General features: G+C 42.4%; 1 protein-coding gene across 1 annotated transcript in view; it reads right to left on the bottom strand.

The window, feature by feature from the left end:
* Positions 1 to 24,186, bottom strand: part of CPZ (carboxypeptidase Z) — a 34,507-nt gene that overhangs the window by 6,021 nt on the left and 4,300 nt on the right. The window contains exons 2-8 of the mRNA XM_058024481.1: positions 16,216 to 16,239; positions 14,910 to 15,284; positions 13,575 to 13,787; positions 11,331 to 11,527; positions 10,232 to 10,393; positions 4,318 to 4,476; positions 156 to 291 (exon numbers count right to left, since the gene is read on the bottom strand). Of these exons, the coding sequence (XP_057880464.1) occupies positions 156 to 291; positions 4,318 to 4,476; positions 10,232 to 10,393; positions 11,331 to 11,527; positions 13,575 to 13,787; positions 14,910 to 15,284; positions 16,216 to 16,239 (1,266 nt within the window). The remainder of the gene's footprint in view (positions 1 to 155; positions 292 to 4,317; positions 4,477 to 10,231; positions 10,394 to 11,330; positions 11,528 to 13,574; positions 13,788 to 14,909; positions 15,285 to 16,215; positions 16,240 to 24,186) is intronic.

Below are 24,186 nucleotides of genomic sequence, written 5' to 3'. Positions count from 1 at the left end.
TAGATTTACTACTTAAATCCCCTAAAAATTATGCTTACATGGGCAGGACCTTAACCAAACTGAAATTAATAAAATCATTTTGTTCAAACCCTGGTGTCTTATAAAGGTCACATAGAGGTTTTACCTCACTTGATATGATGGTAAAGTGGTTTTACCTCCAGTGAAGCTGTACCACTCAGCACCATTTATAATACCTCCACGTTTCACAAAATTCCCACCACAGCGAAGCTCAGACCGGTCTGAGATGACGGGGTGTGCATCTGCATAGGCTTTAGCCAGCATCTTGAACACCTGTTACAGACATGATTGGAATATGTTTGCTTTTACAAACTGAACACTTTGCCATTGCTGTTATTAACTATTGCTGTTGTCAGTCCAGACAACAAGCCACCCTGTGTCCTCGAGACTGAAGGAGGGGATGAACTGCTCTATAAGGAAGTTTTGCTTGTTGCTAAGAAATTTTGATTTGTCTTCTTCTCTGGAGTTTCTTCTCTTCGCTCCAATATATTTATCCAGGGACAACATATTAAATAACAATGGATTTTTTGATACTTGGCTTCAATCTAGCACCTGGGGCAGGAGCAAAGGACATTTTTGGTTGTACTTCAAGTCCCAGGTTTTAAAATTTAAATTTAGGCTTCTTTTATGTTTTGTTTTAGTTTTTGATATTTTTTACCCTTCAGCCCAACTAAATCTTCACACTGAATGCTGCTGTTTAAAATAGTCAGTGTCAATTTGCTTTGCACTTATCACTCACACAGGAAAACCTGCCAGTTTGATCTCAGAGAGCTCCTTCTGTGTGGGGCAGAAACCATTCCAAAAAGTGAAGGATAGGATGTGATGATGCAGGATGCCACCACTGATTTCCAAAGAGTGTTGACACTGATGAAGAGCAGAGCAGTCACCACGCAGAAAGGAACAGTGGCAGAACACGTAGTGAAGACAGAAGAAAGAGCAGTTATCTGAAGAAACCATTTATTTGAATCATGTTCCTGCCCTTCTTCTCCAATGGTTATTCCAACTTTGTATAAAAATCCTCCCTCTCCTTTTTGTCTCTTTGGACCTTATCTTGCTAAGGCAAGACTCTCAGATTTCGACACTGAAATTACAGCAGTTATCAGGTGCTACTTGATACTACTATTCATCATCATGAGTTTCATTCCATATTGCTTAAGACAGTGTGTGTAAGAAGTTTGGTGTCTAAAATCTAGTTTTAGAAGAGATCCTAAATCTTTATCCTAGTGTTGTCATCAAGGATAAAGACCCAAAAGATTAGGCATACAACATTGATTGATATTTGTGATTGTTTCTAATAATCACATGGCTGAGCCAATTATGGGATGAGGTAGGTGAGCAAGGAAAGGTGGAAAGACAGTTTAATGTAAGTGTAAAGACACATTGCTGACATACTTCTGATGACCAGAAACAAAAAATTCAGACTTAATATAAAATGCTGTTGCAACTCCCTTAAGTTTCTATGTGTCTCAATATTGCTCAGGCCAGCAAATTGTGTCCTTCAAAGTTTTGCTGAAAAGAAACAGAAATTAATTAAATATGTTAAGAAGAAATTTCACTGACAATAGTTCAGTGCCAGGCACAATATCTTTAATTTCTACAGGAATTTGGGTTCAATTTCTGAACGTTCCATGGAAGATATTTGATATAAAGTTTAGAAGGTGACTATGTGAGTTAGGAGTATGAGCCTCACCTTTTACAAAGACATCTGCAGATGTCCTGTTTCCAGTGACCAAGCCTCCTCTTGTTTCACACCAAGAGGCATAAGGCTTTTGCCTGGCCAATAGTTCAAGTAAAAGAAGGCCAGTGGTAGTGAGAAGAGGAAGAAAAAAGTTCCTGGATAACAATACATCTGTTATCACTTAGAAGCTAATGTATGACCAGTCATGGACCTCAAGGAAACTTAGATTTTTAGGTATAATATAGAGTAATAAAAAGGGGAAAACCAGAGGAATCCTTGTGACTTTGGCAGTGTGAGGCTTCACTCAGCAAAGTGAGGTCAGTGCTGTTACCTCAGCCAGCACTTTTACCCCACTGACCATCACAGGTTGGGTTTTTCAGAGGGAGGGAAGGGAGTGTTTCAGCTCACCAAAGGGAGTGAACTTGACTTGGTGTTGACCTTTCTGCTCTGGTGAGCAGAGTCATCAATTCAGTTTCTTGTTAAAAAAAAAAAAAAGGGTTAAAACATCCATCTCCACAAATCCCAAATTATGGGAAAGTCTTGAGGTGGGCTGAACCAGATGCAAGAATGTGAGTGTAAGGACATGGTCCAGTTTTGAGACTCCTTGCTCTCAGCCAGTACTGTCCCAGGTTGTGGTGCAGGCCAAAAAAAGACTTGAAATCTGCAGCATCTTGGAACAGAGGAGAGGATCCTTGTGCTTCCATGCATGCACCATGACAGACATGCAGAGGTGGAAGCACAGATGCATTTTCAAATGGGGAAACGTGCTTTGAATATATTTCTCAAAATTTGATTTTTTAATATCTGGCTATCATCTGCTCTGCAGCATTTCACCCTGGTCTGCAAGTTTCCCCTTGCAGAGCAAATGTAGGAAGTCAGCATTCAGAACAATGGTTTTGGCCAATGTATGGCAGATAACCAAACTGCTGTATTTTGGGATGCAGGTTCTCTGACAGTAGCAGCTGTAGAACACATTATTTAAATGCAGGTCACTTCATTGGTACAGGTTTTATATATTTCTGTGAAAAATTTCAAGTGGTACTAACAGGGCTGTTAAGGTTTCTTGTGCTGTCATTTGAAAAATCAGTTTTTCACTGAACACATCCCCAGCCCTCCCCTGCATGTTCTAAATGTCCAGATTTGTAGCCACATTCCCAGACTTTGCAGTCACTGACTATGCAGCAGTCACCTGTATAGGGTTCCCTGTCGCTGTGCTGCAAGCCAGGAGTGCCATTAGGGTTTGTCCAGCTGTGCACTACACTGGGATAGAGCCCTTTGTCTGAGTGGCTGCATACTTCCACTCAAAATACACGTGCTGTCCCTGAGTGGAAATGATGGAAGTACTGCTGTACTTCCATTCCAGGGGTGAACTGCTTGATGAAGCACACATGGCAATATTCCTTCACCACCTATGCATAGGATAGCCCTAGCCCAGGCAGTGGGATGTAAAAGCACAATTTTATGATTTCCCCCCGTCCTCAGTAAGAGGTTCTGCAGGTTGCATTAGCACCCAACAGATATTTCTTACACAGGCTTGTTGCTGTGCAGTGCCTGGTTAATTTTACTGCTAAATCATTTTCATACACACATAGTCACTAGGCATTGTACAGCTCAGAAGAAATGGATTGATACAGAAAATGTTTAACAGTCATACATCTTTAAATATTTAATATGTGTTAGTGAGAACTGCCATTTCACAAGAAGTCAGCCTAGAGATATGCTCAAAGATAAAGGATGCTTCAAGTCAAAGATCAACTTCTGACTATTTTCAACTGTTCTTTGTTTATATAAAGAACCACTTTTCTTAAGGGGCCACAGATATTTGTAGCTCAGCTAGCAGGCTGAAAAGCTAGCTGTTCTCCTGGTGGGCATGTCAGCAATGAATACTAGATTGAGGAAGCCGAAGGGAAATAGGAAAGATGGCAAAAAATTTCACAGAAGATTTACAGTGAGTCCCAAATGAGGAACTTTTCAGGGACAAGAGGGAGAACCAATCCCATTCGTCTGACCTGGAATAAATGTTACAAGGCTGCCACCATATGGCAACAAGTCTTTTTTCCGTTCACTCCTTATGGATTCCAAAGGAAAATAACACTCCTGGTCAGGCTTGTTCCTTTTCTTCTGGAAACCTCTGGTAAAAAATATCACAGCCGACTCCCTTTAAAAATTAAAATGTGGATTTTCCTAATCTGTGCTTTATGAAACCTTATCTGACCTCACAAAAGATAGGTAAATCTTTCCAGACCAAGCTGATAGAGAGTTAACAATACTATATTTTAAAGTACATTAAGTAAGTGTATAAATTAGAGTCATGCAATATTCTGAGTTGGAAGGAATCCACAAGGATCATCAAGTCCAAGTGAAAGGCCTCTGTGGGGATTGAGCACTTGACCTTGGCATTATTAGCATCAGCTCTATCCAAATGAGCTGATATCATATTGAATACATATATATACATACATATATATATATATTTGGAGTATGTATATAAATATTTATACATAATATACCCACATACATACATGACCTAAATGAATTAAAGTTTGTTATTTATTAAAAGTAAATGTTTCCGTAGTTCCACAAATGGAACCAACATCCTAACCCCGCAAAAGCAACATTACCTTCTCATCAGGTGTAGGGGAGAACATTTTTTCTTCCATAGGATGCCTTGAATAGTCATAAGGATAGGTCACAACTAGCTCACCCCCATGCAGGCTGGCAGACAGCACAAATGGGATAGACCTCAACCACTTCATGACTGCTTTTGTCTCAGGGGCCACCTGAAATCCAGGAGAAAAAAAAAAAAGCTGTGACTAGCCATGCAATTCTAAAGGGATTTGATCTTGTGCAGGATGAAGCCCGATGGAGAAGAGACTGTGTCAAAAGGAGAATGTTGAAGCTCTTTGGCTCTTCCAGCCCAAAAGTTACTGGGGGAAGAAAATCAGTTTTCTCCAGGGAATGGATGATACACATTGTTCACTGTGGAAAAAATGGAACAAAAAAGGAAAGAGAGCATTTGACAGAGGAAGAAACTTTTCATTACAGTGACATTTTCAGATTATGTTACTTTAGGCTGGAAAATTTGTGGCATTTTATCATTACTTACCTAATTCCCTATCTAATTTCATTTCTGAATCAACAGGATTAACTTTGAATGGATAAACTGGAATAGGGGGATAAATTTGCAATTCTCAACCCTTGTTGAAAATGCATTTGCTGTCCTTATGTGCAGGATAATCTGTAAATAAATGAAAACTGATACGTATAAAGCACAGCAATGCCTGCAGTTAGCTTGCAGTGAACTGTGGCGGATAAGTCACCAAATCTAGGTGTTTTTGACAGTCCCCCCTCAGTAACAGGGGCAAGGGAGAGGGCAGCAGACTCTAAGACATGTTCAGGCAGCCGGCATGCAGGAGGCTCCTTCACCCCGTTTCTGAGGGGAAATTTCCGGGACCTGCTCCGGTGCTGGTTCATTCTTAGGGATAACAGTGGCATCTGGTGGCCGGTCCCTGCAAGCCCAGACTCACGCCAGTGCCCCCGGAGAGCTGAGGTTCCTTTCCTGGCAGCTGGGGGAAGTTACCTGGGGAAAACCTGAGGAGGACAGAGGCTGCTTATCTGGACACCGCACCACTGCAGGTATGCAGGTTTCATAAAAATGAGAAATACCTGTTCTAATGAAATTAATCCAGCTTCTATTTAGGGCTGCTTTAGGGATTGCTTGTCACTCTTTGCTTTGACACAGCACTCAGAAAACCAGGCAGCCAGGGCTCCAGAGCACTAGTGACTAACAGTGTACAGGGAAAAAACATCCAGAACAAACAAGAAAAAAACTACACAATCAACTCAATAAAGCCCCTAAAGACCTATATACTTGTGTTTCAACAATAGTAATTCCTGTTTTCTTTGGATCAGTCCCTAATCTACTATTGTTAAAAAAACCTTTGGGGATCCACTAACCCAGGGGTAGAGCACAGAAAAACGCTGTGAAGATGCACAATACGTGTATTATAGCTCCATCAATGAGGCAGAAAGCCAAGGAAAAAGCCACATCTAAACATAGTTTTACCTGGAATGATTTAAGAAGATATTTCCCTGTCTGCTCCTGACCTAAGCAGGAGACTACCTCCCTATAGATGGCATAGTTTTTAAATTAGTCTTTCTAGTGTTTGGGTTTCCTTAAAATGCCCTTCTGCAGCTATTGAGATAAATGCTACTCTGTAGCTTTCAACTTCCGCATTTTAAAGAGGCAACTTAAAAAATGGGATGTAACAGGTAAAGTCTGATCAACTGAGGAACACAGAATGCACTTTGCACACCAGAAACCAAATCAAAGTTTTTTACATAATAGGGAAGATTAAACACAGAGTTTCCAGGAAGGGCATGACATGGAAAAAATTATTAAAAAATGCAGATAAAGGGCATTCCAAAAGGAAAGGACTTTTAGCAGTCTCACACAATCAAGAAGTGGGAGAAGAAAGCAGACCCCAGGCTTCCTAAGAAGAAATATGGCACTGTCCAAAGAATGCTATCTGCACCAAAGGATTTGTTTTTCTGGCCTTTGTACAGTGCTCTGGGATGAGCTGATCATGACCTTTATCCCAGCAGTGCTTTGGACTGAACCAGCCACTTCCACATGCACCCTGGAAGCTCATCCTCTGAGCCCATCTCTTCTGAAGAGAAGACCCCTGAGGGCTTGTAAGGGACTGTAAGTGTCACTGCCTGCCCCATGGATTGGATACTTTGGGAGTTTCTCTGGGTGGCTGAGCACCTGGAACAAGCTCACAGCTTCCAAGTCCATAGCACCAGCCCTTCTGAGGAGGTTGCTGCCCCAAAATCTCATCAGCTCCCTGCCCTGCTGCAGCTGCCCCAGCTCCTAATGCCCAGCCAGAGAGGCCATGCCTGACACAGCATCAGCCCTGCTTTCAAACATCAGCCTTGGGCCTTGATATGATTTTCAAGTTGCTTCTGCAATTCGGTGAACAAGGGTAAAATACACAGTTTTATTTGAGAGCTCCTGGTTTCAGTCCTTCATCCTGATCAGACAACTGGCTAAGCAGATACTTGCATAAGCCCCATGACAGTGCTGTCTCACAGAACCAGTGTCCTACTGAAATCAATGTTGTGAAAAACCAGGAGTTTCAATGTCACTATTTTTACCCTAATACCATTTCAGTAAATGAGCATATTTGGTTCAGCTCCACTGGATGATAGCAGGTGTTATCTATGCCACTCTGGCCTTTGACTTTTCCTTTAATGTGGGTTTTGTGGAGTCTTAATTTTTTTTTTCACCAGGGCTTTTGCTTTTAAGTTAGATGAGATCAATTTTAAAGTATCCATCTCACAAGAACAATTCAGAGCACAACTAGAAAACAGGGAAATTATTTCTGCATGAGGACAGAGAAGGGCTACTACCCTTTCTAAACCTGAATCTCATTTCTTCAATTATACTGCAATTAGTCACTGTCTCCATGGCTTTCAAAGATTTTTTTTCTCCCTTTAAAAAGCAGCCAGACTAATTTTCTTAAAGAGTATGCCAGCCTCCACTGGCATAGACTTCCGAATTCTGTTTGAACCAAGACAATTGAGCTATATTTGAGATGTACCCTGAGGTCTGTCTGAGCCCTCAGACCACTTATTACAATAATTCATAAAAGAGGGGAACAAAACACTCTGAATGAAGCCAGGCTTTTGGGGATCAGGAGCCCTGGCTGAGAGCTCACTTTCTGCTTCCTGATCTTTGTACAATGCCCTGCAGCACTCAGGTAATTACTTTAATAAGGCAGGTAACAAACACTGTTAAGTAAATGAAAGGGGAGAGGCTGGTGTTGAAACATTCAACCTAATGCTCCTGCATGCACAAAGCACCACTGTAAGAGCCATGGACTCATCTGCCTGACAAAACTGAAGGTCATTAAGGGACAGCTGATTTGGCAGTCCCATGATACCATCAGCACAGGAGACACAGGGCTGGGAGAGCACTTACTGCCAGGTTTGTGAACTACAGGAAACTGCAGTTAGCAAGGAGATTTTGTGGTGCCACTAAGGCCACAGGCCTGGTTCCTTCATATGCTCTGTAAAGCATATGGATTTGGAGATGTTTGAGGGTTTTTTATGTGAGGACCAGCTTTGGGGCCAGGAGAGCACCTAGAAGTTCCCTGAGTTTCAGTGCTCTGAGGATGGATGGCCATCTTATTTCTTCTTTAAAAACAAGAAAAGCTTTGCAGGAGAAGTGCTGTATTTGTAACCCCAGGTCCACACCCACTGAGGTACAGCTCAGGTGGGATGGGGTGGTTGTGTGCCAAGGTTCTCTGCCCGTTGTCTGTGACAGATAACCCAGGGAGATGCTGCAGCTGGGGCTGAGCTGTGGTAGTAACTGTGAGAGCAATGTTGGGCTGCCTCCACCCTTCCCTCTGTAAGCTGCTGTGATGTTACACAGTGTTTATGAAAGATAAATACATGATTGTAAAGATGGCTTCTGCAAGTGGCTGCCTGCCACTACCACCTCTCTCACAGGTCAGCAGAAGAACCAGGGCAGAAGCAGGACTTGGAGAGGGAGGAGGTTAGAGCCAGGAAATCCAGAGTTACAGGGACAAGCTCACAGTTTGCACCAGGCACTGGCAAAAAAATGGGGGTCAAAGACACATTTGTCCTTCCTCAGTGTTGCCTGGGTCCTCAACCCTGCATCTCTGGACACACAGAGAGAGGGAGCACATGGCTGAAGGAAGATCTCCATCCTTTCCTTCCCATGTTGGAACAGGGGAAAGGTCTCAGGAGCCCTTCCTCTCAGGTGGAAGGAGTACCATAGATAATGCGGGATGAACTGACCACAGCCCCCATTTCCAGTTCCTCTGCACCACAGTGGGGAAGCAGGTATGGAATTTAGCTGCAAAATTAAGCCTGGGAAGAAAGCAGAGGTGGGGGAAAAGTGCTTTTAAGATTTCTCATTAGTCTACTCTGATTCGATTCATAATAAATAAAATAGATATAAACAATTTTCCTCAAGTTCAATCTTTTTTGCTTCTGATGTTAATTAGTGAGCAATTTCTCCCTGTCTTTATCTTGACCCATGAGCTTTTAGTTATATTTATATAAGCATTAGTTATATTTTCTGTCCCCTGTCCAGCTGAGGAGGAGAGTGATCGAGTGGCTTTGGTGGGCACCTGGCATCCCACTAGGGAAACTCAGCACAGGGGTGAATCAGAATCTGTCTGACTTTTCCCCTAATATCCTCTCTTTTTCTACCTGTTATTTCCATTTGGCCTTAGGCTCTGCTCCACAGGTCTCAACCTTTCTTTGCCATCTGAGGCTCTGATCTCCACTTGCATTTACATAACTTGCTGTTATCTGTTATTATTCAGTCAAAAGTTGAAAACAACTAAGCTTGTGACCTTATAACCATGCAGAAATTCAGTGCCACAATCTGGGATCTATGATTACATGCAAAAATAGAATAAACTACTTGAGCTTAATTATGGCAGAAATTAGTGGTCTAATACACTGTGCATTACTGAGCCCCTTACAGCCTTGGATCTTTATCTGCACATTATCCTGAGGAAATGAGGTGCTTTTATCTAGATTTTACTACTGTGAAATGGGGTACCAGAACACTGGGGTAGCATCAGGGATGCCTTTGGGATTCAGACCTGGCTTTACATAAGACCACCTGCAGCAGAGTAGGAACCTGGAGTATGATCTCTCAAATCTTCTGCTGACACCAGATGAAACAATCTTGTTCACCACCTGTCTGAGGCTTTGTGCCAGCAATAAATATTGAATCAGAATACAATTAGTATAAAAGCAGGAGAAAAGCAGAGCTCTCAATATGTGAACTACTGATCTGGCTTCCTGTGATTCTTCTTTCAAGGGCAGCTAAGGTCCAGTTAGAGTTGTGCTGGGGTCTGCCAGCAACACAGGTAGGGCTGAGCCTTGCATTCCTGACATAACATCTCACACACCTTAGTGATGATGAGTGTGAGGCCCTGTAGTGCTGCCTCCATCCTGCTCTGACCTCTGCAGCAGCAACTTTCCCTCCCAGCACCTCTGCAGCTCAACTGGCTGTTTCCACTGCTCCATATGGTTACAGTCATATATAAACATCCACTCTTAATGGAAGATGACACCACACAGCTTTGCATGCAGCCTTTGTACGTTTTCCATGGCAGAAACTCCTATTGCATCAGACCTGTGCAGGACTTGGTGCAATGACAACCAAATCCACAAAAGGCTTTAACAGGCATCGCAGTTTAAAGCACTAATGATGAATTATTACACACTTGTGACCCCCTCATAACAGTCATTATTCTTAATCTAAACCAGCAAAGTTCAACTTGTCCACAAATTTTCCAAACTATTTGTGACACCTGCCTCTTTGGCCAGATCCACACCATGATTTTCATGCCAATTCCGAGCCTGTCCACTTCAGTCCTACTTATAAAATCTAATTACAAGTAAATAACTTGAGAACAAGCAATCTCAGTCTCTTAACTCCTGAGCTGCTCTGCAGTAGAAATGATTTATAAAATGTGTAATTCATACCTTACCCCACCAGTAGGACTGTGGAATGGGGATGTGGTCCAGACGGGCCCCACGAATCCCAGCTCTTCTGTAAGCCTCAGATGTCAAATCTGGGAAATTTCTGTTCAGGTCCAAGTTCTGAGCTGTCTGTCGTCCGATGACCCATCCATTGTAACCAGCCCCCTATTTTGTCACACAGAAGCCAATTTCAGAATAGTTCCCTGTCTCAAAATAACACTTAGTGGAAATTGATTAATCAAAGGGAAGTTTTAAAAGAAGTAAACTGAAAATGTCTGTACTGTTAAAAAACCCACGCTTATTAATTAACCACATTTTGTCCCCATGAATATTAATGCACTAACTAGCATTCAGGAAGTGTTTCACTCACCAGTGATGTGACTCATGAGAGGAACACAGGAGCCTCTTGCTCAGAGCAGCATGCAGAGTGGGTTAGAGGAGAAAAAGAAAATACAGCTGATGCCCCAGGACAGGATGAGGCACAGTCAATAACCCCAGACTCATACAATGGACAGAGCTCACCACATGAGCAAAAACAGAGAAAAAAAGGTCTAATTTCATGCTAGTGGTGGTAGAGAGAACAGAGAGGGGGAAATGAGAATGTCAGGTAACAAATAATAGAATCTTAGTTTTCACAGGTCTCCATCAGACATGAGCTGATCTCGGAAAACTGCCATCCATTACGAAACTTTGACAATACAGAAAATATTCACATTTCATTATGCCTACAGATTTAAAAGAGGGGGAACATGAGCATGTTATTAGACTGGATTGCCTTATAAAACAATGTAAGTCATTATAGTGAGTCAGGCATTTTGTTCTAGATCTGATAGCAGAGAGTGCTAAGTGTGTGAAAAAGTAACACAGTCATTCCTACATCATCGCATGCAGGCAGCAAAACTGACAAATATGGCTCTGATTTCCTCCTAGTTCTGTTCACATCATCTTTGGAAAGCAATGCACCACCAAACCTACCTGGAATTCTGGCAGTCAATTATTAGTGTTCCTCCCTTTACATGACATCCCCTCTCAGTTTGTTCTTTCCCGTGAAGAATTATAAAAACACAAAGGCCTGAACATCTCCTTATAATAAAATTTTTACCTCTTCTGCAGCCAGTTCATACCCATCAGGATTGAGTGAGGGCAGGAGATGAATTCTGGTGTTGTTGATCAAGGCTTGGACACGAGGGTTCCCAAGAAGATATTCTGAGCACAGATACTGAGCGAGGTATATCAGCAGCTCCTTCCCCACAACTTCATTTCCGTGCATGTTGCCAATGTACTTAAATTCTGGCTTGACTGTGGAATGTCAAATAATGAGATGCATTAATTTCATTATACATGAGTGGCTTCCAAAATCAGACTGATCCAAGTTGCTTACTGATGAGTCAAAGTTTTATTTACGCTAAATACACGCACACGTTCCTGCAAATAGCACAGCAGTTCTAGGTGAACTTCTCTCCATTAAACATCAGTTCAGCAACAGTTTAAATAGTGTGAAATAAAGTTAACTCCAAACTATTAGGATTCCATACCATAAGAGGTGATCATTGCTCCGAGCTTTTGCTATAGTCATCATTAATTGTGAGCAAAGGATGCCGAAAACAAAAACATCAAGCCATGGCTGAGGGGGACCAAAACACAACCCCGGCACTCTGAGCTACCGTGGGGGGCTTCAATGCCTTATTTTGTCACAGATCCTAGAAACCACCTGCAGATATGTAATATATTGCCCCTTTATTTAAGAAAGAAGTTGGGTTATGCATGAAAAGGGGCTTTCAGGCTAAATAGCCTTGGAATAAGCCTATTAGAAACACATAACTTTGCAATACTCTGTAGTTATTCTCTCAGTTTCCATCCTTCCTTAGAGACTAATGGAAAGTAGAAAATAAGTGCACTTTGGAGACACCTTTTCCTGCCTATCCCTTCATCTTTGCCTTTGATCCTGGCCAGCCTTGAGCACTAGACACTGGAGGGAGCCTGGCACAGAGCCATTATGCCACTTGCTCAGGCTGGTAAAATCTGCAGCTCTATACCTATTTCCACCTCCTTTTATGGTGTCCGAGCAGCATGAAGCAATAGATTTAGAGAAAAATGCTAGGAAATGTGTTAAACTACCATCTTTTATCATGCCATATCACAGTTCTCATTTAAAAGCCTGATTCATAGGCTTTGTGTTTTCCTGGCAAATGGAGTAAAAGCTTAAAAAGACACCTGCAACTTATTATCTTTGAAAAAGAGACAAAGGGTGATAGGCCAGGAAAATGTAGAGTAGATCTTTGCTCTGTTAATGACATCTGCTGGGACCTGATTAAGTTTAAATGCACCTCAAAATACCTCTAGATCACACAGGGCAGCACAGCTGAGAGTAAACAAAGCGACCAATCTCTGCTGTCCTCTCTGAGTCCCCTCTGTGGGCAGCACAGCACATAGAGGACACAGTAGCCCGACCTGAGACCATAATCTCAATAAAGTACTAGGTCAGATGTAGTTCAGTTCTGCCACACTGCTGAGGCTGTGCCAATGCTGGAGTTCTTCTGATGAGAAGCAATCTGAGGCTCTCAGCAATGGCCATAGTAATCCACCAAATCTGAACAAGTATAATTTTTGACCTGGGAGTCAGTAATTGGAAAACAATACCAAATTCTGCCCTAGAAAGTTATCTGCTTTGTGAAGAATTTAAAACACTTAAAAGTCTGGCCCTTGCTCTCTTAGTGATGAAACTACAAAATAGAGATTTGTAGTGTTCCCCTCTGCAGAAAATTTGTGAGGAGTCATGTCCTAATGTACATATTAGCACCTATAAATGGTATAATAACATCTGTTCAGGGGCTATCATAACGTAAATTCCTGTTATCACCAACTGACAGGTATAGTACTGACTGAATCTCTGTTCAGGAGGATTGTTTTCTGTGCTGAATCATCCCTTTTCAGTGTCAATGTTCTTCTCTACCTGAAGCCTTCTCAGAAGACTTGTGTATTTTAGGATGTGAAGGACAGTGAGGAAGTGGTAGATGATAGGGAGGGCAAGTCAGTAACAGAGTATCCCAAATTTGTGCATTGGGCACAAATAAATAACAGTGATATCACTGCAGCCAAATACACAGTGATACAAGGAACAGCATTACCAAGCATGGTCATGCACAGAGCCCAAAACAGTAAGAAACTGCTGCTGGGTATTCCTTGTAATTGCTACAAGGAATCATCATCAGTGCAACTCAGGAACCCAAGGGAGGAGAAATGTTTTGGAGTCAAGGCTTTTCACAGTTCAGGAGATGTCCCAGTAACAGGGCCTGTTTTCACTTGAACAATCTGCTCTACCTGCAGCAGCACTGATCAAACTCACGCAGTTCATGGTGTCCAGGCTTGGTTGAAAACTCAATCACAAAAAGATCCTTCCCCTCAAAGCTGCGGCCAATGCTGTAAGTGGTGGCAATGTGGGAGCACCTCGAGGCAGTCTTCTTCAGAGTGCTCACCATTTGGGAATAGGAATGATGTTTGAACTGAATAAAAGTTGCTGGCAAGTCTGAAGGCAAATCTTCCTCAGCATCTACTTCTCCTGCAATGAAAAATCATAACAGTGTTTAAAACCATAATGCTCAGAGGACTGTATGAAAACCTGAACTTTTTTTCAAATTATCTTTATAAGTAAAAGAATTATAGAAAACAAAGCTGCAATCAAAACCTTAAATGTATGTAGTACATCCTACACTTTATTGTGACATGTTTTTTTTTTTAATCCTACTAATGCATATGCATACTAACAAATATTTGTTCAATCTCCAGTTAAATTTGACCTTTGGTATGCTAGCTCATTTCAGCAACAAATTGTGCAGATTTTTCCCTTTAAATTTGGGGAATCTTTTTTTTTTTTTTTATGAGATTCATCTGTCTTCAGCTATCTGTACCTTCATCCAAACAAAAATCTGTGACAATCATTAATGAGAATATTTTAATGAGCTGTTAAGCTTGACAGGTAGTCATAGTGCATAAAGTTTCAGTGCATAAGTGCACTAAAGTTTCAGTTTTTAAATAAAATATTTCAAATATATAGACAGCTATCACACAGGACAGAGATTATGTAAATGCATCCAAATATCTTGCTCTGAGCAGCCTGTCTTGATGCTCTTTTTAAATGAGGGGGAGAAATAGATACTTCTTCAGCACGGTTTAATTAAGTCTTTTAAAGAGGTTGAACAAAATTAATGACACAAAATTACAGGTCTCTACAAAGCACACTGAGATGACAAATGAAGAGGTTGTGTGCCATGGATAAGTCAAGCTGAGTGAGACGTGACCCTCCCCATGCAGACAAGGTGTGCTAGCAGAGCTTCCTTCCTTCCTTCCTTCCTTCCTTCCTTCCTTCCTTCCTTCCTTCCTTCCTTCCTTCCTTCCTTCCTTCCTTCCTTCCTTCCTTCCTTCCTTCCTTCCTTCCTGCCTTCCTTCCTGCCTTCCTTCCTGCCTTCCTTCCTCCCTCCCTCCCTCCCTCCCTCCCTTCCCTCCCTTCCCTCCCTTCCCTCCCTTCCCTCCCTTCCCTCCCTTCCCTTCCTCCCTCCCTCCCTCCCTCCCTCCCTTCCCTCCCTTCCCTCCCTTCCCTTCCCTCCCTTCCCTCCCTTCCCTTCCTTCCCTCCCTCCCTCCCTCTCTTCCCTCCCTCCCTCCCTCCCTTCCCTCCCTCCTCACCTCTCAGCTTGGCCAGCGGGTCGAAGCACCCCTCTTCCTCCCCAGCGAAGAAGCGGTCACAGTCTAAGAAGTAGGGCCAGGCCATGTCTATTGCATCAAAGGCAGGGAGGCAATTCTTTTTGAGGTTCTCACAGACATGCCTGCAGGGCTTTATGACTTTGTCCTTTTCACACTGTGGGGCCAGCACTGAGCAGCCCAGGAGCCTCAGGTCGGGGTTGCATTCCCCCTGGAGCAGGTTGTGCAGCACGCTGATGAGCAGGTACTCAGAGCTGTACTCAATCACTTCTCGAGACTTCTGATCCAGAAAGTTGGGATACACCATTTGAGTGTAGGCAACATCAGTACAAGAACTCAGGGCAATATCCACGCATTTTGCTGTGAAAAGGAGATGAACACAGGAAAAATAATTTTCTTCACTCATATTCTGAGTAGACAAAGAGAACGTAAGAAATACTATGTCAAACAAACTTATTTCTTTAGCTGTCAAGTAGGCTGGGAATAGTTTGCAAACTGAATTGCATGTTTGAAACCACTTATAGAAAGATGATGGGAAGCATGCTTGCTTCTGGAGATATAAATTGAGTTTAGGGATTTGACCAGAGAATTACTAAGAAAAAGGTAAGAATTTGCTGATTTCATTTTTTTCAGTTTCTGCTGAGAAAAACTCAGATTCCTGAATAAAAGTGTATTTGTGATATCACTCTCTCACCTGTCCTTGAATAATCATATGGATTCCCTGAGTAGATGTGAGATCCTATAGGTTTTCTTCTTTAGTGGGGAATGCTAAGTTACCTCTTTCCCCTGCTTGGCCCCACAATATTTGTAGAATTTATTATCTCTGAAACTGCAGACCCTCCACAAAGTTTGATTGAAATTGCCCAGACATGAAAAGTTCTTCTGGTGCTTAACTCACAGGCAAGCAGACCCATAATATGATTACATGTACATTCTCATAAACCCAATACATTTTAATGAATCAGGTTAGGAGGTCTTAGGAAAGATAAGTGTTGATAACACCCTCAATCCACTTAGAAGTGGAAAAGAGTAATAGAAAGACATCTCTTCATAAAATTACTGGCTGTTAAAGTAATGGGCCTACATTTGAGTGTCCTTCTCTTGGTAATGATTCTGGCTAGTAAGAAACACTGTTGTCACAGCAGCAAAATACTGCACTGCATGAAAAAGCACATTTCTCTTGTGAGAAAGCCCACTGTAGCACCAAAATGAGTATACTTGTCAGGAAATTATGAAGGAATACTTATGGTTTTGAGGTTCTCCAAGAACAGCAAGGAAAGACACTTCATACCTTTCTGTACAGTTTGACATTGACCTGTAAATAAAGAGAAAAAGAAAAATCATTACAGGGTGGGTACACATGGTTCCTTCTTTGTGTTAGGAGTTGTCTGATCTGGTATCTGCTGCAGCGCAGACTGAGCCATACCAGGAACAAGTATATATTCCCAGCAGGCACATATCACAGAATCACAGAATAGGCTCAGCTGAGAAACCCCATTGCCCCTCATCCACACACAGTTAGGTGCCTAGGAAATTTCACTTACCAAAACCTAGGTATTTTTTAATCTGGGTAGTCTAAAAGTCCATATGAGTCCTGTACATATCAAGGTGTTTTATCAATCTCCTCTAAAAGATATTTTTGTCCCTTATAATGCTGTGGATACCTTTCATGTTAAAGCAATCCAGCCTTTGGTAGATATGAGGGGACTTTATTCCTTCCTCATCCTACTTAATTGTATCTCCAGCAGTTGGGTTTTATCACACTTAATAATATCTTAAAGCTAATTATTTCCCTGCCCAACTACTCTCACAGGAAAGCTTTTCCAAAAGATCACTCTTCCAACGGCCAGAAATTGCGTTTTAATTTCCTGCTTAAAAGTATTTGTGGCCAGTTTATATCCATTGTTGTTGTGCCAGCATTGTCCTTTAGCTTAAGTAGCTCTCACTCCCTGGTGCATTCCTTCACACTGTGTTAGAAAAGAGCCAACAGATCTGCTCTGCTTTTTGTTTACTAGGTCAAATAAATGATGCTCTCTTGATTTTGAAGGAGCATGGTGTGGTGACCATCAATTGGTCATCAATTGCTTCTTTTGCTCCTGTAGCCAATAATTCTGTCCTGTCCTTCTCCAATACTGGCAGCTAAAGAAAAAACATATTTCTGCCAAGATACTGGAGCTGGTTTCACCAGTGCCTCATAGGAGCTAAATCTCTCTGTGCCAGCCTGAACACCCCCAGGGTTCACCTTTCTTGTGGCGTACTGGGGATCTCTTCTATTGCTATTTCTTCCTGCTCTCACTGGGGGGACAGGCATCCCAGCTTCTTGCTCAGTAAATTGAGCATTTATCCTCACAAGACCAAATTCATTATGTTTTCCTTTTTTCCTGCTGAAGAGTTTAAACTTCTACTCCTGGCATATTTGTTTAAATGTAATCATCTGCATATGTGTTGCTAATGAGTTGATCATTCTTTAGCCAAAATAAAGTCATTGTAATGAGAACAAAATTAACCCTGGGATTTTATATTGGAGGGAGACATTTAATTGGAAATCAGTCTGGTTCTATATTATGGATTGTAATTGAGCCATATTACCTCATAAAACAAATGAGGCATCAGAACTAGCAGAAGTAGCCCATCCTCAACACCAACAAGTTCTGTTAAGCAGAAAGCTAGAAAAAATTATATCCATACAAGCTCCTTTCCAGGCTCAGTACATTATGATAATTGCATTAAATAATATGTGGTTCATCAACAGTCATGAATCCATTATAGGGTTTCATTGTTTCCCCTAGCTAGGCACAAGCCCCTCTGTGAGTTAGTTATTAAGGTCAAGGCATTTCTAAAAAAGTTTCATCTCAGCCAGATACTGTATACAGTGCTACATCTGGGGATAATCAAGGAATAGCATTTTGTACAATGCCAGTTGGGAGAGAGAAAGAAACGATCTCTTGTTAGTAAGAGCTCCAGCAATTAATCCTGCTGATAAAATTGGATGTTACTGCCCATTGAATCTGGACAGTCTTATATACTAACATCACCACATTCACATTTGAGAGACCTTGGACATAAGTCTAGAGTCAGCCAAACATTCCTTACAGAAGGGAAAATATAGTGGGGGGAGGGCTGGCTTGAGTTTAGCCACGTCCCAACGAGGAGAGTAGGAGAGTGACACTATCTCCATTTATCACCAGGGTTATTAGCAATGAATCCCCTTTGTTACCTTGAGGGGTGGATGAGAAATATTTGACACCTTTTTTTTTTCCTCTCCTGAGCAGAAATTAATGTATTGTAGCTATTATTTTAGACTAGAGGGTTGTATGTGCTTGGCACAGTTCTTTGTGGGGTATTTGGGGAGTGTGAATGGTCTTTCTACAACTGCTCAGGTTTCCCCAAAGAGGCATTTCCCCCTTTGCTGGCTCCAGGACCAACCTACAAATGTCCTGTTAGTTTCTGTCTCTGACCTGCAATGATCAAATAATGAACCTGAGGCACATACAGTCTCCCCGAGCACTTTTGCTGTGCAGGAGTGCTATTAGCCAACAGTCAGTTTGAGATGTGGCACAGCCCTGTTCTCAATGGCATCTCAGAATTCTGCTTATTCAGCTGGAGCAAAAAAGAGTTCTGGCAACACACTAGAGCAAGCAGAGGAAACCAAAGGGAAAATGCAGCAGGCAGGGTCTGGATGTGATGCTGCCTCTCCCTGCCCCAGCTCCCTGAGCAGCAGCAGACTTGCTGCCTTTAGCTGATGCCTCTTTCTGCCCAGCTGGCCAGGAGAGGCATCAGGAAGCAATGGATAGTGATGGAAGAGATGTGAAATTCCACTGATATGATGTCCAGGGGTTCACCTGAGGACTGGCTCCTTTTGTGAGCAGGAGGAGATGGAAAGACAGCTCTGGTCTCAGACTGTGCTACATGTCATCCACGCTTTGATATTTTTACCATATCTATATAGGGAGAGGAAATCTATTAAGCAACATGGCCAGTGCTCATTAACAAATATGCTGACTGAAGAAGATAAATCTATTTTTTAGATGAGGCACCAAACCCATATAAATCTTTTCCATTGCAACTGAAATCATTCATCTCAGTATGTAATAAGCAGAGGTAATTCTGCAACAGCCCTGCTTAGTGGGTAAAGCTTTTCCACTCCCTGTGATCCAGGATGCCCCTCACAAACTCAAAGCTACCAAGACTCACTCACTGATTAGCAAAAGCAGCTCCTTGCTGCTGGGTCCTAAACCTGGATCTGTCACCCCGTTCTTCTAAGTTCTTCTAAGTTCTTCTAAGCCTTCTGATGTTTACATTCTTGTAATAAACTTTCTCATGTGCTTTTCTCCAAATAATTATTGTTTTGCATTCTTTTCTGTAGAAGGAGAAATTTGATGGACTGATGGTTTGTCCAGTGTCATTGGAGAGGTGGCACTGTCATCCTCAAAGCCACTGTCACTTTTGAAAATCTATAAATGCTGGAGTCAAAAATTAAACGTCCTTCTTTTTACTTTGGAGGTTCCAGTGTCCACGTAGTTTTGTTTCGTGTCCTATAGTGATATGGATCTAAACCTAAATCTAGATCTAAGCTAAAATTAGATTTAAGCCTCACACTGTTGCAGCACACTGTGGCATTTTCTCTCTCTCTCCTTATTAAAGACATCCATGCAACTTCTTCTGGCCACTTCTCCCCATCATGCAAGCTGCTGTATGACCCATGTATCAGCCACAGCTCTGTTGTAAACACCCAGGACTGAAACAGCTTGAGATTTCAGGTCATCAGGAGTCAGTATACATAAATCAAGAGAGAAAAGGTCTGGTTTATACCAAACCTTGCTTTATAGCCAGCCTCAAATATGTGTGCTGATGTGGTGTTTGGACTTTCCCAGTGTTTCCTAACACCAATGCTTACATATGTTTTGGAGGGTGCAGCTCTGCAGGGGCCAAGGATAATTCTGCAGGATGTGTGCTTACATAAATAAGTGTGGATACACGTAGCTGGGCCAGAGCCTGCCTGCCTGGAGAGCCAGCAGCAGGAAGCTCTCCAAGGCCAGCTCCCAGGCTGCAGCTGTACGGTCTGTTCCTGCAACCTTGCACCCACTGGCCTGGGTCTCTGCACAGAGAAATCACCAGAAAATCCCCACCCCTGCCCATGACAGCTCGTTTTCTCTAAGCTCTGGCAATGCCAGAAGAGTTCAGCCACTCCCTGCCTCATTTTCATAAGAGAAATGACAGGGGCTGATATACAAAGACTTTCTCAGGTCTCCCAATTCACTTGGCAGACTTCAATTGCTGCTTCTTCTGTGCTTGAAAGAATCTAAAATTTTTCAATTTTTTGTGTAAAGGCTTCCCTGGGCTCAAAGGAAGACACTGTCACCTCCTCTCAAAGTCCCATCCGCCAACAGGTTGGTACAGAGGGACCTTTTTCTTCCTGACACAGAACAGCCTTTTCAATTTTTTATGTTTATTTTTGTACTCTAAGTACTCCACTAGAGCTACAAAAGTCCTTTCAGTAGCACAGCTTCTATTTAAGATTATGGATAAAATAACTTATTGAAGAGGAGAAAAGCCATTTCAAGCTTTCTGAGCTCTCTCTATAAAATACGCTTCTGGTTTTAATTTGCAAAGGCAAGCTTGAAAATCTACAATGCAGCACATACATATTTTACTGCCAAGCTTACATTTTTTCCCCTTGATGATTCAGCACCAAAGGAAGCAAGCTGCTGTGATTAACCCTAACCCAGACAACAGAGCTCAACAACTACTTCTAGTACCATGGGCTGGCCAGTTGCCTTTTCAAGAGCAAAGCCAACAGAGACTTGTGCAATTGATGATCAGGAATAAGCCCAAGGGCAAGTTTTAAATCTGAAATATCTAAGTCATTCAGTGAGGCAGATTGGTAGGGGGGTGTGTTGGTCAGTGCAGATCAAAATAGATGAGATAATTTATATTGTAAAGACCAACATATACCCTCACAGCTTTCTGGGCTTCTTACAAATCTTTTTTAAACTAGAAGAACATATGTATTCATTTTAGTCTGTTTATAGTGAAAGCCTCCACTTTCCACTTCCAAACAAAGCAGTTTAGTTCCTTATCACATTACTATTATTCTCCTGGCTGTTTCACATGGTTCATCAAGTCAGTCTTTCAGTGATATTCTGCCTTTTTCACTAAAGAGACAAAACTTAGTATCAGTAGCAAGATACAAGCACTGGAAAAGCACCCTCACATGGCAAAGCATAACCTTCCAGAGCAGCTCCTAGCTACAGGAAAAAGACAAGAGCAGGACAAGATCCATTATATAACACTTAAATGGATCAGAATCATCAGGAAAAGGGTGTGGAAGGAGTGGAGATGTAAGGGAACTAGGGGCAGAGTAATGAGAGAGCTGAGCAGCTCAGGCAAGGGAAGAATGATTGAGCAGAAAGCCCTGAAAAGAAGGCAGCCATACACCCAAGGCACACATGCAGAGGCAGAAGTGGGGAAGGTTCCCAGCCACAGAGAAGAAATTCCAGGAAAGCTAGAGGAGAGAGGAGTGCTTGCAAAAAAGCAGCCACGTGGTTAACTCCATTTTCTGGATACATCAAATGCTTTGTGAGAAGAGGACTGAATAGATGTTATTAACCCTCCAGCAATTTCAGTAACTGCCTGGGGGAGGAATGTGTTTGAAACAGACAGAAGCAGCGCCCAAGAGCTCTGTGCAGCCCTCCTTTAACCCTGCTCCCTCACTTGAAGAAGCCTGAAAGCACCTGAAAGAGATTAATGCCCCCTTTGCCTTTATTTTGCAGAGCAAGATCACAGCAGGAAGATCCAAGCCAGTGCTCATTGCCTATCACTCTTCTTTCTAACCCACCTGCTGCCTGGCATTTGGTTAAACATCAATTTTTATTGAAATACTGAAGGTGTGCCCACAGCAATGACGCTGCAATCAGCTCTTTCAGGATTGTTTCTCTCTCAGGACTGCTCTGAAGCCAGTGAGAAGGTGCTGCAGCTTTTCCATGGGTGATGTAAGGTCACAGCCTGCAGACCACAGGTCAAAATCTGTGCAGATGCACGCCAAGGCCTGTCACATGGCAAGGGCACAAAGCCTTAGTGGGCACCTGTAATCCTCCCTTGTTTCTGGTTCAGATGCAATTTAAACATGTCTGCAGTTGTAGGTGGTGCCTAAAAGAACTGATGAAGAGTATTTCTATCTGTCTGTCCCCACCACTGCCTTGGTGCCTCTAAGTGACTCTGGTGTCACCCCAGCTGGGTCTCTGGCTGGTAAGTGCTGCTCCAAGGAGTCCTTCAGGAGTTGAAAATCCTGAATACAAACATAATTCCCTAAACAAAACCTACTAAATGCCTTTTTCTTGCCTCAGTTGAGATCCTTTTTCAAGTTGCAAAGGAAAAATTACCCACAGAGAAAACAAAATGCAACAAAGATGATGACAACAAACTGGGCCAGCAGTTGCCAAATTGGCTGAAGGCTTAGTGAACTTCACATGTGACAGGGCTGCTGCTGAACAAGGATTTCCTGTGCACCAGGATGGTCTGGAGACATATGGAAATCATCTCTCAGGATCTGGTCAATGAAGGAAGAGAAAAAAAGCTCAAATCTGGGGGGATGGCATTAAAAAACAGCTGGGGTAAGAGGGTGGAATAGCTCAGGAAATCTCTACAACTACCATCTAAAGGATCAAATTTTTTGCCAGGTTGCCTGGTGAAGGATGAAAGCACTTATTGATGAGGTAACCTGGGTCTGTGATGCCCCCATAGCTTTACTTTGCGACCATGCACTCCTTACAGCTCAGTTCCCATGGTTTAAGGATGTAGTACTCTCCAAATGCTTTGGCCAACAACCTACCACAGTTAGAAGCTTTCCTTTAAGCAAGCTCAACTCTGTTGAATGCCATGGGAAAAAGGATCATGTCTGAAAAATTGAGGGCTTTATCTTTTCTGCCACAATCCTTCCAAAACATTTGCCAAAATATCATCCCATCCTCTTTAAACAGTGAATCCATCCCTCTAGATCAACTCTGTCTTTTCTTTAGTTTAGAAGTATGAGGACTATTATAATTAACACCCCATCTGATTCTTCTGTAAGTAGAGTTTCAACCAAATGTGGTGCTTTTATGTTACAAAAGATTGACAGCTGATTTAACAACCTTGACTTAAAATCTGTGCCTTTATCTCATATTGTCTCCTAGATAAATGTATCCTATTATAACCCTAAAAATTGGGTGTCAATTATATCAGTAGAGTTACAAGAGTATAAATTAAGGGATTGAAATTTCAGCTTTATTTTTTAAGTGGACAAAGTAAACCCCAAATCCTAAACTCCACTGATCTGTGACAGCTGCATCCAACTACGAGGATTCAGCAGTGATAAAAACCCTGGGTCATAAAAGCCCAGCAAAGACACCAGGACATGGCCCACCAGCCTCAAACACCACGCTCACAACATGATAGGTGACTTCTGATGGTACCTCCATGCCCAGCCCTGCATCAGGCAATAACACATGACTTTCATCCAGCATTTGGCCCAGGCTTCCAAAGGGGCTGGCTCTCACAAGACACCAGCAGTCCAAAGGGCACCATGGCAGCTGTCAGCCAGCCAGCATCCTCAAACACCGTGACTGTGTGAAGGGAGAGGTAGTGTCTAGAAATGTTATGGGGGAGCAACCATTAGTGTTATTAAGTCTTGCTAAAAGCCTAGCTGTGACTAAGAGCAGTGGGATTTTGTTCAAGTTTTGACTATGTATGCACACCCCCACACTTCAAAGATGTCTGTACAAATGTTCTGAAGAAAACTTTGCCTTCACATTAAAAATCATGCATAAATCATTTCGGCAGTATAAGGAGATACCTGTGTATTTTATTTTCAATATTAACTTTTCTCTCATAAGTGTCTGTTTCTGACCCCATTTCCCATGTTAAAAGGAGCTGAAGGCAAGTGTTGCTAAAATAATAATTGTGTAGAAATCCTAGAGCCACTGGCAGGAATTCAGCAGAGCTCACATGATTCAGTGATGACAACTGGCTTCACAAAGAGCAGGAATTTCTCATCTTGTGAGTGAGCATGATGTAGATGCTAGTTGTGCATTTTTTTTGTTTTGACATAACTTGGACACATCCATCTCAAGTCCAGCCAGTGAGATTCCTGCAGCCTGGACTTTCCCACCGTGGCAGCACAGTCCTGTAGCCATGCTCCATGTCAGCACCTGCCAGTGCCAGCCACAGCAGGATGAGGGACCACCCCACTGGGGTGGGGAGAAGAGCCCAGCCCACTGCCAGG

Source organism: Melospiza georgiana, chromosome 5 (assembly GCF_028018845.1).
Source record: "Melospiza georgiana isolate bMelGeo1 chromosome 5, bMelGeo1.pri, whole genome shotgun sequence".
NCBI lineage: Eukaryota > Metazoa > Chordata > Aves > Passeriformes > Passerellidae > Melospiza > Melospiza georgiana.
This window is presented reverse-complemented; position numbering and strand designations above follow the sequence as displayed.